The sequence below is a fragment of the Alternaria dauci genome, chromosome 1, assembly GCF_042100115.1.
Source record: "Alternaria dauci strain A2016 chromosome 1, whole genome shotgun sequence".
Classification (NCBI taxonomy): Eukaryota; Fungi; Ascomycota; class Dothideomycetes; order Pleosporales; family Pleosporaceae; genus Alternaria; species Alternaria dauci.
Genome location: NC_091272.1, coordinates 1,710,471 through 1,727,345, shown reverse-complemented (window position 1 = coordinate 1,727,345; position 16,875 = coordinate 1,710,471). Strand labels below are relative to the sequence as shown.

The following is a 16,875-nucleotide window of genomic DNA, read 5'->3' as shown; positions in this document are numbered from 1 at the left end:
AAGCGCTGTCAACGCAGATTCAGAGTGCAAGCGGATTCCAGTGATCAACGTAGCGAACGAGAAACGCGCTGGAGGGGACTGGGAATCCGGGCTCATGGCACCAGAAGAATGCTTCGCGCGGAGAAGCAATCTCGTACATGCTCTGACGATGCCGTGGAACGCGCAATTGGGCCGAGAAGAAAACTACTACCCCATACCACAGACAGGCGGCATATATTCCCCTGAAGTCTGTACGTTGAGATAACAGCGACGCTCGTCTCGAGTCACACGTCACTAACGGGCCGCAGTCGTTTTCCGAGCAGGCCCAGATCAAGACTACGCAACCTTTACAGACATAGCATCTCTCCCTGTGATATCGGTTGCACCGGTGCGACGTCCCAAGCTCGACGAGAGCGGATGCAAATACTCGTTCGCACAAGAGAAGGAGCTCATGAAGGAGAAAATGCGGGCAGTACTGCGAATCGCATCCTACTGCGGGCATAGGAACTTAGTGCTGGGGGCGTTTGGCTTAGGGCCTATATTTCGCAACCCAGCACAGGAGGTAGCGCGGATGTGGAGAAAACTACTCTTCGAAGAGGAGGAGTTCCATGGCGCTTTCCAGGATATCGTGTTTGCTATCGACAGTAGTATGGTTGGGTCGCCGAGCAAAGGATGCGCGTCCGATGTGGAGATTTTTAGGCGCGAGTTCGATCCTGCGACTATTTGGCCGACCAAGTGGTGACAGACATTGTCGGCGACGACGCCGATGGTAAAAGTAAACCGACTCACAGCAATGCAAAACTGCTATCGAATTTTGGATACCATGGGATATGGTCACGAAGCACACGAACCGACACGCACACACACACACACACACACTCTCTCTCTCTCTCTCTCTCTCTCTCTCTCTCTCTCTCTCTCTCTCACGTACACATGACGGCAGGATCCTTCCGAGACACGCCAACCCAATGGAGGGGTAAAACAAGCCACTTGACTCGGATGAAGTCTTGGAATGGTGGGGTGGGGGTTCTCTGTATGCACAGATAACCGAGACAAAGCTCAGATCTCGGCGACCCGAGGACTCGAACCAGGTGGCGTACTGCTGCTACTGCCGCTCGATTATGCGGCTAAAACCTGCACGTTTTAGTAGCCAATCAGTTTTAATCAACAATATTGGGTAACACGCTGTCTTGTGGTCAGTTATTTGTCATGCCCTTGCACTTTGCTAGTTCTGTGCATGGAGGATTTTGGGCTTGACGTGTCGATGCTGATGTATACTCGTGGTGATCAGGCTCTTGTGCTGATGAGGGGTAGGTATGAAACAGAGTTGACGACTCGCACGTGCCCCCTATACAGCAGAGTTTCTGCTGTCAGCAACAAGACTCGGGCAAAAGGAAACTGCCGACAAACGTCCACATGCGTTTCGAGGTATGGTGACAAACAAAAGTAGACAACACTTGACAGCATGCCAAGACGCGGCCTGGTCTCCCTACTCACGCTACGATTCTGCATGTCGATACAACTCCCGCGCGTAGGCTTGCACGGACAAGCTAGGCCCCGCGACTCCCCGATTCGTCGTTGCGTCTATGCGATGAACACCCCCTTGATGCAAGGAGTAGACTTGACAGGCGCGGCTCGACGCCTCGGATACCTAGGCTACATCGGTCGGCGTTCCCAAGACACAGTGACGACATTATGCGAGCTTAGTCACAATTTGAGTAATGTAGTGTGCTAGATGGTTGGTTCGGGTTACAGCTCCGCGTCGAGCGTGTGAGGTTCATGCACGATTATTTGTTCTAGATGTCGGAGGTAAACGACGCAATGTCTTGCATGGGATTCAAAGGCATAGCGTGTGGGTGACATATCCTATTTAGTGTAGAACGTCTAGGAGTGCAGGGGAGGCCTTTGTGTGTGGCAGCTGCAAACGCTTTTTTCCGAGCGCTATGAGAGTAGTATACATATAGTACATTGGTCGTGAGCGGCGTTATTAGGACTGTTTGGCCATGCTTCATCTATTTGTTCTGGCCCGGTAGTGGTAGTTGCGGCGCTGTAATTTCCCCGCCTTGCATCTCGATCTTTTTGATCGTCTGTTCTCTTTGGTAGTTTACAACTCGTTGCTTCTTGAAGTATTCGACCTGCAGACTGTTAGTGCACTGCTGTTGCCGTGTAGGAATGCAGCGTACCCAGCTGTGTGCGCAGTTCTTCTCGAACTCCTGATCAAAGGATGCGCAGAAGCTTGCCGCTTTGTCTCTGCCGGCCTTTGAGTTTATGCTATCCAAAATGTTGTTCTTGTCGAGACATTCGAAAAAGGCATCGCGTGCTGCGTAGCATTGCTTCCGGTTGGAACGTGACGGCGACTCGAATGCGCCGCCGTCTGTCTTCTTGACACCCCCGTCGTCCTTTGAGCTTGAGCCGAACCAACCCATGGCTATGATTTTCGAGGCTGCGGAGAAGATGCGGAGGTGGAGGCGACTGTCGAGCCTGGCGCGGGGGTCAATCGCACGGGAGGCGGATGTCAGACGAGGCTGTTCGGGGCGGCTGTGTGCGTCAGTAGGGGGATGTCTGAGGTCGGATTATGTAGACTTGGGTAGGATTGTCGACAGGAGCATGTCCAACAGCGCAATCATCTCGAATGCGTGCTTGGCGGGCCCAAAAGCTATGACATCGGCGCTGAGTGCCCACGTTTCGCCGAACCGTTACGGGGGACCTGTGAAGCAGCAGGCAACCTTGCACCTCCGATAACTCAACCCTACATCTCCCCCTTGTGCTCATGTCATAGCGCATCGCCTGCGTATTGATGCCACGCCGACGCCGCCCTCCACGACCTGGCGCACTTGCGGATCTCTCCCCCACCCGCATCCTCTCCCAGATCGTCCTCCTGCAACTTGCATACTATGCATGCGCCGGCATCCTTATTGTCTTCACCGCGCTGGTAGCGGGCAACGAGGTCAGCACCGATCTCTTGTTCAGCTGGCAAAGCCTCCGCGGCGATACCACAATCGGATGGACGCTGGGTCTGGTCTGGGTGCTGAACAGCCTTGCCTGGTAAGTGCTACGACACGCTGGTCCAAGCCATGCAACCATCTAACACGCTACAGTGCCATCTTCATACTGCTTCTCATCGCCCGCTCGAAACTCGTTCTCGACTTCGCCCTGACTGTACACTTTATCCACTTGATCGTCACCTCCCTATATTCGCACGCGATACCCGCCAACCTGTTCTGGTGGGTGCTGCAGCTATGCAGCGCGACTATTATGGCTTCACTGGGCGTTTGGGCATGCCAGTGGCGTGAACTGAGACCGATCAATTTCGGCAGCAAGAAGCCTGCGCCATCACAACCAGTCGCAGAGGACGAGGGCGGAGAGTCTAGGGGAAGAGGCAGAGGCAGGGGGAGAGACGGCGCTGGTGAATACGAGATGGTTGGCATGGGCGAGGGGGACAACAACGTCTGATCGCATGTCAGATTTGCATAAACGGCGTTTTGGGTGCACTGGCTTGGAAACATCTCTCGGATTCCAGGAGGCCATTGAGGGCCATTGTACTATACCCTGACAAAGCATGCGTCATTATACACTAACATTTGCGTTATACTCCTTTCCCATCTCTGGCTCTGGTTGCCCTGTTACCAACACTCATAGCTCTCTATTCCTCTGCCTCCGAGAAACCATCTGGAACTACTATCTTCGACTTGCACGGCTCCATCTCTTGCTCCAAACCACGGCAGCACCTTGAGCTCCATACCCAATTCCACTGCTTCTTGTTCCTCCTCGCTAATCTTTGCTGTGATTCTGCATATGACCTTGTTTGGTCGCTGTATTCTCTATGGTGCTGAGGTGACTTGGCGGCTGTGTCATGTTTTGGTATGTTGAGAGCGGATATGGTGAAACATATTACAGGTTGATGACGAAATGTTCCGGTAACATAGTCGTGATTAACCTGGAAATAACAGCCGCAAGACGCACGGGTAATGAGGTATATGCTTCTAGATGGGTTGATGCAGGTGATAGGACTATCCAGAAGTGCAGTCACGACGGTGTTAACAAGACAATAAACAGGCTCTTTCAAGATTCTAGGTCGGCATCTATCCTAGATACAGTCGGCATGTTACCTGAAACGTTTACGAAGGCCGCTTCCAAAAACAAGATTTAAGGAGGGTTCAGCTGCTAAAGAGCCTCGAGTGTCGGGTACCTGGATATTGCCGAGATGCACGCCAGGTGCTACCTAGCGCGAAGGACGTGCGCCAGGCTTTGCAACGGCCACATCCCTGCCACCAAGCTTCCATCACCACCACCATTTTCTCGGTACTATATACCACAATGATTGATCACTAACACGCCTGAACTAACACAAGTGCAAGACAATCAAGCCCATAATGAACCCTAATGGTGGATACTATGGGCAGCAATGGCCGCCGGGGCAGTCATCGAGCAATAGACGCTTCTTACCTGTTGCAGGTACCTTCGGAGCTGCTGCACCAAGCTTGATGCAACCACATGTACAGCATGACAGGCAACAATACCCCGTACAATTCCCGCCAAATGCAGGATTTTCTCCCCAGGAGATTTACCCACAACCCTCTGCATTCCAGCATCCGCTTCATCATCATCAGCCGCCGGCCCGTAATCCTTTCATACCTCTTATTCCACTCAGCGCTGTAGAGGATCTAGATGAGGAAGAGCCCCCTCCTTTCACCAGCGGCGGGTTCCATGATCCGTTCAATAGAGCTTATGCTACTAGTGGGCCGGTGGTCTTTGAGGGGTTTATTCCAGCAAATCCCGGACAAGAGGATGATGATGACTTTACCAATGCGACCGGATTCCGGGATTCGCGCTACGACCGCGACTTCGATAGTTCAGATTCTGATCAGGATGATTGGCGGCGTGCCATGGAGGAGGATGAAGAGCTATCTCGATACGAGAACAAGGATGATTCAGAGGTCGATGCAGACTACGAATCAGAAGACGCAGAAGAAGACGAAGGCGACCCGGATGAGATGGAGCTAGGTGTCGAATTTGAGGATATTGAAGAGCGAACGAAATACAAGCGAGGGAAGAGCAGAAGCAGAGGTACACTCCAAGCTGCAGTCACACCCAATATCATACCTACCAGAGGCCGACGTGGTGGGAAACGAGGTCGGCCTTCGACTAGAGGCCGTGGTGGCCGAGGCGGCAATAATGGTGCTAGGCCAACCCCCAGAAAGAAGCGAGGCAAGCCTGGAAGGGAGAAAGGTCCTAGAGGTCCTCGACCTGTTGCCGACCCAGGCGCAGAATGGAAGTCGTTGCAGCAACAGGCTAACGCCAAGTTCATCGCAAAAGATTACGAAGCGGCGCTTTTGTTCGCCCAGCAGGCTATTCAGCTTAACCCGGAGATTTTTGATGCTTACAACATCGCATCCGAGATCTACACCGAGATGGGTCGGGAGGAGGACTCATTGGCTGTACTACTGGCCGGTGCACCAACCAAGCGTGATCCTGGTCTCTGGCAGTATATCATTGAGCGTATACAACAGCTCGATCCTGAAAAACATCCACAATTTACGGATGAGAACAAGTCGGCTGCCATTCTTCCGTGTCTAAACGAGATCATCTTGCTCAACAACGATTATGAAGCTCGTAGTCACAAGCTCGAGATCGAGGCACAACTAGGTCGCTCGTCCAAATGCGTAGCGCTCGGTCTCAAGATGCTCAAAACGCGCAAGGAGCAAGGAGAAGACCCTGATACAAGTGTACTGAAGATCATGGCAATGATGGGTACTGCCTCTCCGAAACAGACTAGAATACACCTCAACAAGCTGCTGAATAGCTTCGAAGAGGCCATTGATGTATTCACACAGCCTGACCGAGATCCAGTCAATAATGAGCTCGATTGGGAGCTAATCAACATCTACCTTGATCTTTTAGACCGAGCAGGTAGCTATGAAACAGGCATCACACGACTGAAGGAGCTTGCCCGGTGGAAGCAGGGTAGGCGCTCTGAGACATTCTGGGATAAACTCGAAGACGACTGCGAGTTCGATATCGAAGATGAACCGAGACGCGTCACTGTGCCTCCCTTTGTTCGAAAATCGCAGGATGCTGCATATGGCTCAACTCTGCCGTTGGAAATCAGAGTGAAATTAGGCTTGTTTCGGTTGCGCAGGAGCAAGGACGACTTTGAAGAAGCTATGGTAAGCCCCAAACACGTACTATACTCCGGACATCACTGATAAACATCTAGCGCCACCTTGAGATGTTAGAGCCAGACAACCATGGTCCTGAGGCATTGATCTGGGACTATGAAGATCTTTTCCGTATAATTGGCGACGCCCTTCACGCTACAGGCAACGATAAACATGCGCTGCGTTTCTACGAGCCTCTGTTCGACAAAAAATCGAACGAATTCAACCTGCAGAGCTACATTGGCCTGCACACATGCTTCAAGAATCTAGGGAGGACTGAAAGGGCGGCAGAGGTCATCCCCATCCTGAAGAGGTGGCCCGCGGAGAACTATGATGATCTCGCTGTCCTTGCGAAATTCTTTGAAGACCAGGGCATGTGGCAGGAAGCTGGTCAGCGTGCTGAGACCATTTACCGCGACAAGTACGGTCACAAGCTCAAAAATTTAGGGTTTCAGGCATATGATGAGCTCAGGGTATACTACTATAATCAGAGAAGGCAAGCTCGTGGTAGATATGGTGTTCGAAAGAGCACAGTCCGGAGGAACAGGAAGAGGATGCAAAAGGCTACCGGGCAGACCGGCGAAGACGAGGATTCTGCAGACGAGAACCGCAACAAGGAACTTCCTCCACTTATCGCCCCGACCGAACGCCCTAAGAAGGGGTTTTTCCGCACGAAAAGAGAGAAGGCGCCCAAAGTCCAGGCTTTCTTGGCTGTCCGTGACGAAGATGCTGAGCAGCTTCCTGATATCGAACCGAGACGAACTACACTCGAGGGTACTGACGTACCATATCGAGCGATCAACAACAGAATGTTCCGTAACAAGCTTCAGAGACTGGCAACCGACTATGCTGACGACCTTAAAGCCGCTCGAGCTCAGCATCGGGAAATCGTCTCTAGTTTCAAGCGACTAGATGAGATTTGGGAACCAGCAGAGGAAGGAGACGATGATGCCGTACAGGAAGTGTTGTCCATCACTCGGGAGCTCATTGAAGAGTTTTCTACGTTTGATTTGTTCTTCTCGAACCGAAAGGAAGACTTGATGACTTACTTCCGACGCGTTACGGGCGGCGATCTATGGAAAGAGTCTTCACTGATGGTACTTGCTGTGGTGGCGAATAATGTCGAGGACGGCGAAACAAATCCTGAGCTACGAGAGCGACCAGACTCAGCTCCAGTTGATTTCTGGGGTATACACTTCGACAAATGGTGTGATGCGTTCTGTCGCTATGCTATCCTGCTCGCTAGCGAAGGGGATGAAGAACAGTGTTTTGCTACACTTGATATTGCCACTCAGGCCAACATCTTCCATCGTTCCCAAACCTATCACCAACAACTACAGTTATGTCGCCTCACTTGCGCTCTGGCTGTAGATAACTCACGCCAGGCATCTGTTGCAACGCGCTGGTTCCTAAAAGAGTACCCCTTCGGAACAGACCTCTTTCGTCTTTATGGTGCCGTCAACCGTCTGTGTTCCTTCCCCGAAGGATTCGCGACTGGCCCAGCGTACAAAGTGCTTATGCGCTACATCAAGACTATCGACTACGCGCTTCTTACCCCAGCGCAACGCACCGCGTACAATTTCCGCGATGCAAAGAACAGCAAAGGAGGCTTCAGAAACAACATCAACGTCGAAGACGTCGACCGGGTCAAAGACCATGATCCCGCACTCTTCGCACTGTATGGGCACGTCTTGATGTGCGGTGGTAGTTATGTGGCCGCACTGAATTATTATTTCCGTGCCTTCACCATCTCACCGGAAGATCCAGTATTGAATCTGAGTATTGGCGTTGCGTATATTCAGCACGCTATGAAACGGCTCTCCGAGAATCGGCAATACCAGATTCAACAGGGTCTATCGTTTGTGTATAGATACTACGATCTCCGTACCAAAAGCCCGCATGCCATCCATCACCAAGAGGCGGAGTACAATGTGGGAAGGATGTGGCATAGCCTGGGTCTTGTCGCGCTAGCACTTCCAGCATATGAAAGGTGCTGTGCGCTAAGTGACAAGGTTAGACAGGAGGCAGAAGATCAGTGCCAGGATGGGAATTGGGGGTACGAGGATTTCAGCACGGATGCGGCGTTTGCAATGCAGAGCATCTATGCCATCAGCGGTAATTTTGAGGGCGCTCTTGATGTTACAGAGAGATTGCTTGTCATTGAGTAAGGGAAAGAGGGCTCATTACTTAACTTTGTTCTTCCTCCCACCGATCATAACCGCTTTACATCTCTTGGATATCACCCCCACACCCGCTAGCAGGTCATCTGCCGTCCTTCTTCCTTCTCTACATGCATTCCGACCAATGTGTCTTCCAAGAAGTGTGATTCAACTTGCATATAGATTATGCAAGGGCGCCTCGATGCATCCGGCACGAAAAGCACAGAGCAATGGATACATTCCTCGCTTATCGATCCCGTGTATACACGCTACTGCAGCTCCAACTGCACTGCGCCTCCTATCCGCATCCGCGTCTACTGGGTACGTATGCGGCACGGCAGGCAAATGTCTTATGCCGGATATGAAAGATTCCGAGATTTATCGATGCATGCTTACGCGAAGCCATTTATCTATTATATGAGTTTGCATTGAGTAATCGCCGTCCATCACGACCTTCAGTGCTTGTCTCAGATGGGCTGCACAGTACCGTACAATAATAATAATAATACACTAGTGCCACCACATTCAAGAGGCTTCTATCCGTCTGTTACACGACAACGCATCATGCTATACACGCCGCTAGGCTGTTCGCATAGGACGTGTAATGTCTGATGCACGATGAGTGAAGCTAGGAGTCGTGTAGCCATAGTACAGTCTCATCTACAAACTTATCCGTAGATCTTTGTGGTACCAAGGTAGTTTCCCCGAGTCTACTGGCCACGTTGTACAGCGAGATTTGCTGAGGCGGAGATAGACGGGCAACGAAGCTTCATTGTCCAATGGTAGAGAACGCCATGTTTGTGTGTAACGTATGTTTATAGCAAGTAGTCCGAGGCGGTGAGGCGTGCGTCACTGATGATGTGTAAGTCGTGCGCTTATTTAGAGTTTTATACTACGGTAGCACACCTACCAAGAATGCCTCATTTTCTGACGCTCCAGACATCACCACCCATGCCAACAACCTTGCCGTCAACTTCTAATTCGCCCAATAGCGTCTTCACTTCTTCAGGTCCGAATGGGAATCCGCCTTGAACCATCATTCGCATCATCATGGCTATGCGGGCCACATTCATGTTGCCCTGATTTGTCAGCATACCCAGTATGAAAGCCGTGTAGACATCCTTCTTCTCCTCTAGCATCTCGCTTTGCGACTTGACGGTGTTGTTTGTGGCGTTGGCTTGGATGGTCGCTAGTTCTTCTGCTGCAGCTGCAGCGTCGGCATCGTGCGCGCCAGTCTTAGATGTGGGTTTAGGGAGGGACTCGATGATGGAATATGTGGACGGAGCGTGGAAGCGAAGCACGGATTTGCCCACCCAGAATGAGAGGGCTTGCTGCACAAGGCTTTCGTCCATCTCCAACATCTCCTCCAGTTGAGACACAGTGCGTGTTACACCCTCACCGCCTTTGTCTGCATGTTTTGTTTCTTTGTCGGGCTGAGGTTGGAAGGCATAGATTACACTAACTTGCCAGGGTGTAAGGTGATCAAAGTCTTCAGTACGGTCATCAAATGTGAGTGTTATGGAACCGTCGCCCAAGGCATTCATCCACCGTAGTTTGCGCATTCCCTTGATACGCTCGAAACGTGACTCGTATTCCTTCTGTAGTGCATCAATCTGCGCAGGTACGCGGAATGTGTCGTCACGAAGCTGGGGCCAGAAGAACGATGATAAAATCTGTGCGTTGAGCGTGGGACCAGGAGGTGTTGCGGCACTAGAGATAGAAGGGGTGGTGTTTCGAGTTGATCGTGTTTTCCTTCTAGGTTGAGGCGTTTGCGGATGTCGGCCATTTGGCGTTCGAGGCTCTATGCTACGATGGTCTGGCGTGACAAGTGATGCTGCAGTTGGCACACTGATTGTCGTGCGGATGGAACTGTTGATGCGTTTCGATTCCAAAACGTCTCGCAGCATGACTTCACAAGCCTGTAGCTTGTCGTCACCCAGCCGCACTTTGATGAGCTCCAAAAGTCGGATTTCCTTCTCGTACTCAGGGTCTTGACATCTAAGCAAGTGTTCTCCGTATATATTCTTCAGTTCATTGATAAAATCCTCTCGCTCCCAAAGTGTTAGCAAGTACCATATGACATCCTCAATCTTTGACTTTTTGTAGTCTGGTGATGCGTCTTGTGGGAGCGGCTGCCAGTTCATGTCATTCCAGTTGAGCTCCTCGTCGACATCCTGCCCATAGTTTGCGAACGGCTTTCCCATTTCGCTCGCAATTTTGTATGAGAGCTCGCTGTTCGACAAAAATTTACTGCCCGTCTCATCGCTGAGATCAGTAAGTAGACTTGATATGATGATCCGTGCTGTATCTTCACGCTCCTTCAGATACCGCCTGATTGGTCTAGCTACGCGCTCTAACAGCACGCCCTTTGGTTCTAGCTCGTGGAATGACCGGATAATGGATATGTAGACATTCAGTATGTAAGTCGTCGTAGCCCCAGGATGTAATAGTCGTCTCGATACTTGCTGGGAAAAGCTCGAAGTAAGATGCTGCTTTGCGTTCGAAACTCGTAGATACTCTTTGATGTCCAGAATGGCACCCAAACTCTTGTCCCAGTTGATGACAAAATCAAACAAGTTGTCGACTCTTGCTCGCCCCAGCCTACCCAGCGCCATCTCTTGCCATGAGGTCAATTCGGTGGGTTGTATACTACTCTGCTCGCACCGCAGACATTCCAATACCAGTTCGACAAGTGGACAGAAGCCATCTTGAACCCACAATCTTAGCTGCGGCACGATAGACTTCTTGGAGTACCAATCTACCTTCAAGTAATGGCTTGTAATGAAGGAGTCAAACAGCTTGTTCATCGCATGCGCAAAGGCCTTCTGTGCGCTATCTCCACCGAGCCCAACGCGCTCCAGACTCTGTAGCAGCATGATCATCCGCTTCCTGAACTCCTGCGTATTTTCAGGTGTGGCAGTCGGCTGCATACCGTCGTTCCGGGTGTATATGCGAAACAGCCGGCATCCTGCATCGTAAAGAACATAGCTCAGTGTCTTCCCATATCGTTGTAGTGGCAGACAGTGTGCAAAGACAGCTTGTATATCCCGGCGGAACTTCCAATTCGCCGCACTCGCAGCATCCGAGTTGGCGATCTGTGTAGGTCTACTCGGCCGAAGGGTCGTATTACTGGCGTTCTGCTGTATAAGGGGCAGCAAGTGCTCAGTGAAGGGTTGGAGATACGCGTTCTGCACCTGCTCGAGGATAGACTGCGTTTCGTCAAGAATGTCCCAGGACCGCCCGAGCTCAACCTCGTCCCTCCACAGCTCTTCTAGCACTGGCCGAACATGATTTGCAAAGTGTAGCCTGCACTCGTTTGTATACCACTCAACGAGAGTCTCTTCCTTTGCATCATCACTCTTACCCTCTCCATTCAACAGAAAGCTCAGCGCCTCTTCGACCTCTCTACTCTTCTGTATGCTCGGAGTGCAGTTGATGTCTTTTGGCAAACTCAGAAATCGTGTCGCGCAGCTCCATGCTATGTTGCGCTTGACTGCTCTGTGTTGTCCCTGTCCCTGTGCTTGTGCTGGTGCTCGGCTCTCAGCATTCCTCAGAGCATATGGACTCCCAAACGAGGTACCTGGCGCTATGTGACCCAGATCTGGTGTCGCAACCGGCGTCGGTGTGCTATGCGAGAAGGAGAGAACCGGGAAGACGGACGCGAAGACGAGGGTCGAATGGTCCATGCCGGGACGGAGGCGCTGAGGGGCCCCACTAGGCCAGTGTCAAGGTTCGTGTTCGCGATGATTTAGGACTTTGTCATAGGTGTGTGAGTGACGAGTGTTTTGAGAGGAGATATGCGGATGCTACAAGACTGCTCATGGTTGAGCTTTGGGCTTGTAATGCTGTTTGCTCGCGCATCCAGTAGTCGCGACCTTCACCAATCGAGCTCGGACCATGCACAACGCGTATTCACGTGGGGCTACCTTTATCCTACCCAGCGAGGCACCTGGCTATCCCACCGCGTCAGTAGAGAGCACACATGAAGAAAAAGGTATCAAGTCGGCTTTTACTGTAACTCTGCATTAGATGATGATGAATTTCTTACATCTAATATCAAAACTGCTTTGAAACATGACTTCGCGCACAAAAGATTCCTAGGTCTCGAGACCACATACCTGATGAAGAATTATCAAGGATATCTACCATATGCGCCGTCCTACTCCATTCCCTTCCATGCTCCATTCCATGCGTACAGTAAATGCTGCAATAACACTATATAACACCGTACCCGTCGTGACAAACCCATCGTCTTAAGGCCTTAGCACGCCATGTCGCCTTCTAAATGCCTCGACTCGTTCCTCGTAGAAGAGTATCTCTCGAACACGTAACTTGGGGCCTCGCTGCGAGTCTTGCACAAACGATCCATCATCGCTTTCTGCATCCACATCATCGCTCGCTTCGCTCTCTGTGTCGTCACCACCAAGTGGCATAGCACCTTCGTCCATGTCGTCGTCATCTTCGTCTTCTGTTGCTTCGCTCTCGTCATCAGATAGCATGGGGTCGTGTGTTGCGTAGGCAGAGCCACTACCATCAGCGTGCGTGCCATCGTGTCGAAGATCGTAGTTCGATGGCCGGTTCTCCAGGATCTCAAAGCACTTGGTAGACAGACCCATGTAGCAGAGCTCGATTTCCGGTCGCAAGTGCACAATGTCAAGGATCTGGTAGGCGAGCTCGCGCGGATCTATGTTGCTGCCATGTGCGTGGTCCGCAATGAAGGGAATGTAAAGAGAGCGGATGTGAGGAATGTACGGAAGACGCTGGAGGAAATGGTGCTACAAACGTTAGTCAAACGTGTCTAACTTGCAAGGACATGCAACATACCCAATCCTTGTAGTCGATAGATACTGCGAGTTCTCGCAGGCTGTTCATACGACCGCTTGTTATGTATGTCAGAATCTCACGGTTCAACATCCATCGCCGCCATCTTGAACTATTATTCGTATGTCCGTCTGGTCCTTTCTCGCCACTGTCAATCATTAACTTCTTCAGACTGCCTCGATGTCTCTTCAACGGCCCCTTGTAGATTGCATCTACTGTCACAGTAGATGAGTAAGAACGGCCTTCTTGGAGGAAGAGCACCTCAAGACTATTAGGCGCCAGTGTCTCTTTGAGGAAGGAGATCAGCGAAGGAGATACCGTATTGGTGTGGATTCGCTTGAGGTTGAGCTGATACTCTGTTCGGAGAGTGTAAGACGCCTTGTACGCCTTGGACGAGGATGGTGAGCCGGGGTAAGGGGGACGAGGGGTATATGTCCTTCGAAGTATCTTCCACAGTTGTTCGTGGTTACTGCAATGAAGAAGAGTCAATGTCGACAGAATCGACCAGTCAAAGGCTCTGCGAAGGACAGGGACGGAGAGAGGAACGCGTTCGAGTTCCAAGACTTCTAGCTTCAGTTTGCCGGTCAGTAGGGGCTCATTTTGTGAATCGGTGGTCTCGCCATGAGAACGAGACCCCGCATATGTCTTCCGGGCCGAATTATCTGTATTGGCAGATTGTGCCGTTTGATCCGACCCATTCGGCTGGTTGTCGCTAAACAGACTAACGCCCTCTGTTATTGAGTTGTCTTCCATTGGGTTACCAAAATGGTCTACGTCCTGTTCCAGATCCCGTTCTTGCAACGAGAGCGAGGCGATGGATGGCAGGGTTAGGGATGCAGCCGACTTGGCTGGCGTTGCTTCCACTGATCGCTCTGTAACACCAGTAGCACCGGGTTTGTGAGATGGAGACTCTTCCGAATGGCGCATGTTGTGTATGCGGCCAACCAGGATGCCCAGAACACCCCCTAGCCTCTTCTCTCCTATGGAAGATGCTAGAGTCGTCGTAGCGTTGTAGTCGACTTGCTGCAGACCTTCGCCTTCCCAAACAGTCACCCAGTCTCGCTGCTGTGCGTGAGCAGCTATGCCAATCCTCAGTTCGCGTAGCTTCTTCTGAGACCTTGCAATCAAGATGCTCATCTCGTCGAGGTATGGCAATTCGTCGATATCCAGGACACTCAAGCTCTTCAGCGCAGGTATGGCGGAGAAGGTAGGGTGCTCAACTCGGTCCAGCGCAGACATGCTACTCGGTGCGTACGGGGGCACGACGACTATGGGAGCTTGCACGGTGCCAAGGCCGCTTGGATGCGTAGTGTTTGGAGGCGGAGGAAGGTTCTGGTTGTTGAGTATCATGGGCGGTGCGGGCGGGGGGATTGGCGCGTCGATGGTGTTGTCGTGCCATCGTATCCAGAGCCGATCCAGACGGCATTCCTCGCCGTCACTCCGGTGCGCGAGGCTTGACAGGGCGAGCCAGACGTCGCGAAGCACACCCGTAGGCATGTCCCACACGAATGTCTCGAGGTTGACCATGCGCGCAACGGCAAGCGCTACCAGCGTCCCCAGCATCTTTCCGCCTTCCTTGGTTATCATGTACTCCTGAACCCATGCTTGCGGACCGTTGCCGAGTGAGAACTTCTTTGTGAACTGTCCGTAGTAGTTGCCAAAGCGCCGCTGCGGAACAGGGTATGGGTTGGCGGCGGTCCTCATGATGGACGTGGGCGTCTGTCCCTGTAGTCGCAGCCGGTTCTGGTGGGGGAAGCAGTCGTCGCCCATGACCAGTGTCGCCAGGCCATAGGTAAGAGCGTCCACGCCGGCGCGAGGCTCGTTGTGGGTGCTCTCGTCGGGCCACACAATGTCGAAACGCGAGTATATGCACGGGATGGTGAGACGATGGAGGGCCGAGTGGCAGAGGCAGAGCGACGTGAGGTCGTTTGTGTGTGGAAGCTGTCGAGTTGCTGGTCAGCATATACCGTGCCGCACCTGCAGGGCGCTGCGCATAAGCCGCCCTACTCACCTGGTGGATGATTTCCTTGAGGATGTCCATGGGCAGGTCCAGCAACTTCAGCGGCCCCTTGGTAGCCTTCTCCTTCCCTTTCGCTTCTCCGCCCTGCTCAGCTGGCGCCGTCGCATTCACCATGTCCGGCGCTGGGGCGCTCGTCCACACACCCTCGGCGTGAGCTTGCATCTCGGCGGCATGCGCATCGTCCAGGGAAGGCGAAAAGGCGCGGGCGAGGTCCCTCTCGGAAGGCAACGGCGAGGCAGTTCGTGGAGTGTCGGGTGTTGAGGGTGGGGAGTCGGCCATGATGTGTGTGGGACCGACACGTCGCGGTGGGGGGTGGGCAGCATACAGGCTCCCGGAGGAGGTTTGGAAGCCAAGTGCGGGAACAGCACGAGATTATGCTTCTCACATGTGCCCAAGGTTTGCCAGCGAGCCGTCGAGTGCAAGGCATGTATCAGACGTCGCAATCGACGTGGTTGGCCAAGAGACCCTGTGCACATCATGCCAACTCGGTTCCCCTGCACAACAGCCCCGGCCGCCGCTTACGCCCCAACTACGCTTTGCGCGGCAAAAGGTTGGTCTGGCAAGCAACGATACGACCAAACCTCGCAGCATAAGAAGAAAGGAGGGCGGGACAGTTACAACGAGCACACTTCACGGAGCTACAACCATTACATTGATTCAATACATCAAACACGGCTTCGGCCTTTGCAGACTTTTTTTTTTGTTGTTACAGCACGTTTGGAGACTTTTTTGAGATGAAGCGCTAACTAGGTGACCGCGGGCTTATGTAAGCCCATGTTCAGCACAGCTGGCACGCACGTGGTGTGTCACAAACGCCGGACACTGAAGACATGTGATAGTATTATGCGCCTACTGGAGACGAGACGCAACCTTCCGACACACACGCCATCCTCCGCCATTTCCGCCCTTCGCAACCGCCGCCGCCTCCGCTGCCGCCGCCTCCGCCGCCCCTTCCCGAGAACGACTAACTAGCTACCCGTGGTGTGGCTGCTGCTGCTGCTTGACAATCAGCTTTGGTCGGAGGAATGTCAACAGTAGCGCAGCCCACGCCTTGTTCTCTTGTCCCCATAGCATCTCTTCGAATTCCCTCTCCTCAAGCCCAGGATATCGATCGTCAATCGCCCGTTCAATGTCGACTACTTGCCCACGCAGCCAGGCCTGGGTTTCCTGCCTGAAGCCCCCCCGGTTAAGGAGAAAGATGTAGCTGAACACAAGGAGCTTGCAGCCACAGCGCCCGTCAAGCCAAGCCTTGCGCCTGACCTCCCTAACCTTCTTCCACCATATCCATGTCCTCCTCTCCTCAACAGTCTCTTCTATAACAATATCGCTAATACAGGTGTCGATCTGATCCCTCTCAGATGCTCTGCTGTCCTGGAATATGCAGCAGAACTTAGGTAATCGCTTATCCAACTCGTCGAGGACCGCTCTAGGCAGCTCCCGAGTGTATACAGGGCGGGCATATCGCGTACTCATAGACATATCGATCGGCACCCGTCCAGCTAGGGTTTTTGGGCTAGGCCAGAAGACCTCCCAGATGAGGATAAAGAGGAAATACATATATTCATATGCGGTGCGATTCGATCGTATGCGGTGGGATACTTGAAGTGAGTCGGTATTAGTATGAAGGTCAGAAGCAGCTGGGCTTTTATGGAAACGTACGAAATTCCAGGCAAGCTCAATCGTGGTAAAGATACTGTGTCCTCCTCCCTTCGCAACACATTGCAATCGTATCGCCAGC

The 16,875-nt window shown here is 52.3% G+C and overlaps 5 protein-coding genes across 5 annotated transcripts; 2 read left to right on the top strand and 3 right to left on the bottom strand.

The window, feature by feature from the left end:
• Positions 1–1,761: 1,761 nt before the first annotated feature.
• ACET3X_000542 (uncharacterized protein) lies at positions 1,762–2,567 on the bottom strand. Its single transcript, XM_069447849.1, has 2 exons — positions 2,163–2,567; positions 1,762–2,114 (listed from the first exon to the last, which is right to left on the bottom strand). The coding sequence occupies exons 1-2, from the start codon at positions 2,403–2,405 to the stop codon at positions 1,992–1,994; spliced, it is 366 nt and encodes a 121-aa protein (XP_069310784.1). The 5' UTR covers positions 2,406–2,567; the 3' UTR covers positions 1,762–1,991.
• A 150-nt stretch (positions 2,568–2,717) lies between these two features.
• ACET3X_000541 (uncharacterized protein) lies at positions 2,718–3,538 on the top strand. The gene is made up of 2 exons (XM_069447848.1): positions 2,718–3,024; positions 3,078–3,538. Exons 1-2 carry the CDS (start codon positions 2,777–2,779, stop codon positions 3,430–3,432), a joined length of 603 nt encoding a protein of 200 aa, XP_069310783.1. The 5' UTR covers positions 2,718–2,776; the 3' UTR covers positions 3,433–3,538.
• An 814-nt stretch (positions 3,539–4,352) lies between these two features.
• ACET3X_000540 (uncharacterized protein) lies at positions 4,353–8,305 on the top strand (the record flags this gene model as incomplete). The annotated part of the gene is made up of 2 exons (XM_069447847.1): positions 4,353–6,146; positions 6,197–8,305. 2 exons carry the CDS (start codon positions 4,353–4,355, stop codon positions 8,303–8,305), a joined length of 3,903 nt encoding a protein of 1,300 aa, XP_069310782.1.
• Positions 8,306–9,216: 911 nt separating this feature from the next.
• ACET3X_000539 (uncharacterized protein) lies at positions 9,217–11,982 on the bottom strand (the record flags this gene model as incomplete). The annotated part of the gene is made up of 1 exon (XM_069447846.1): positions 9,217–11,982. One exon carries the CDS (start codon positions 11,980–11,982, stop codon positions 9,217–9,219), a length of 2,766 nt encoding a protein of 921 aa, XP_069310781.1.
• A 567-nt stretch (positions 11,983–12,549) lies between these two features.
• ACET3X_000538 (uncharacterized protein) lies at positions 12,550–15,416 on the bottom strand (the record flags this gene model as incomplete). The annotated part of the gene is made up of 3 exons (XM_069447845.1): positions 12,550–13,071; positions 13,121–15,058; positions 15,129–15,416. The coding sequence occupies 3 exons, from the start codon at positions 15,414–15,416 to the stop codon at positions 12,550–12,552; spliced, it is 2,748 nt and encodes a 915-aa protein (XP_069310780.1).
• Positions 15,417–16,875: the final 1,459 nt, after the last annotated feature.

Bases quoted from the DNA above. Each gene is read 5' to 3' on its own strand.
- ACET3X_000542 (XM_069447849.1), bottom strand. From the start codon at position 2,405: ATGGGTTGGTTCGGCTCAAGCTCAAAGGACGACGGGGGTGTCAAGAAG. The intron at 2,115-2,162 runs GTACGCTGCATT...AACAGTCTGCAG, and splicing joins AGAACTGCGCACACAGCTGG to GTCGAATACTTCAAGAAGCA.
- ACET3X_000541 (XM_069447848.1), top strand. From the start codon at position 2,777: ATGCCACGCCGACGCCGCCCTCCACGACCTGGCGCACTTGCGGATCTC. The intron at 3,025-3,077 runs GTAAGTGCTACG...AACACGCTACAG, and splicing joins GTGCTGAACAGCCTTGCCTG to TGCCATCTTCATACTGCTTC.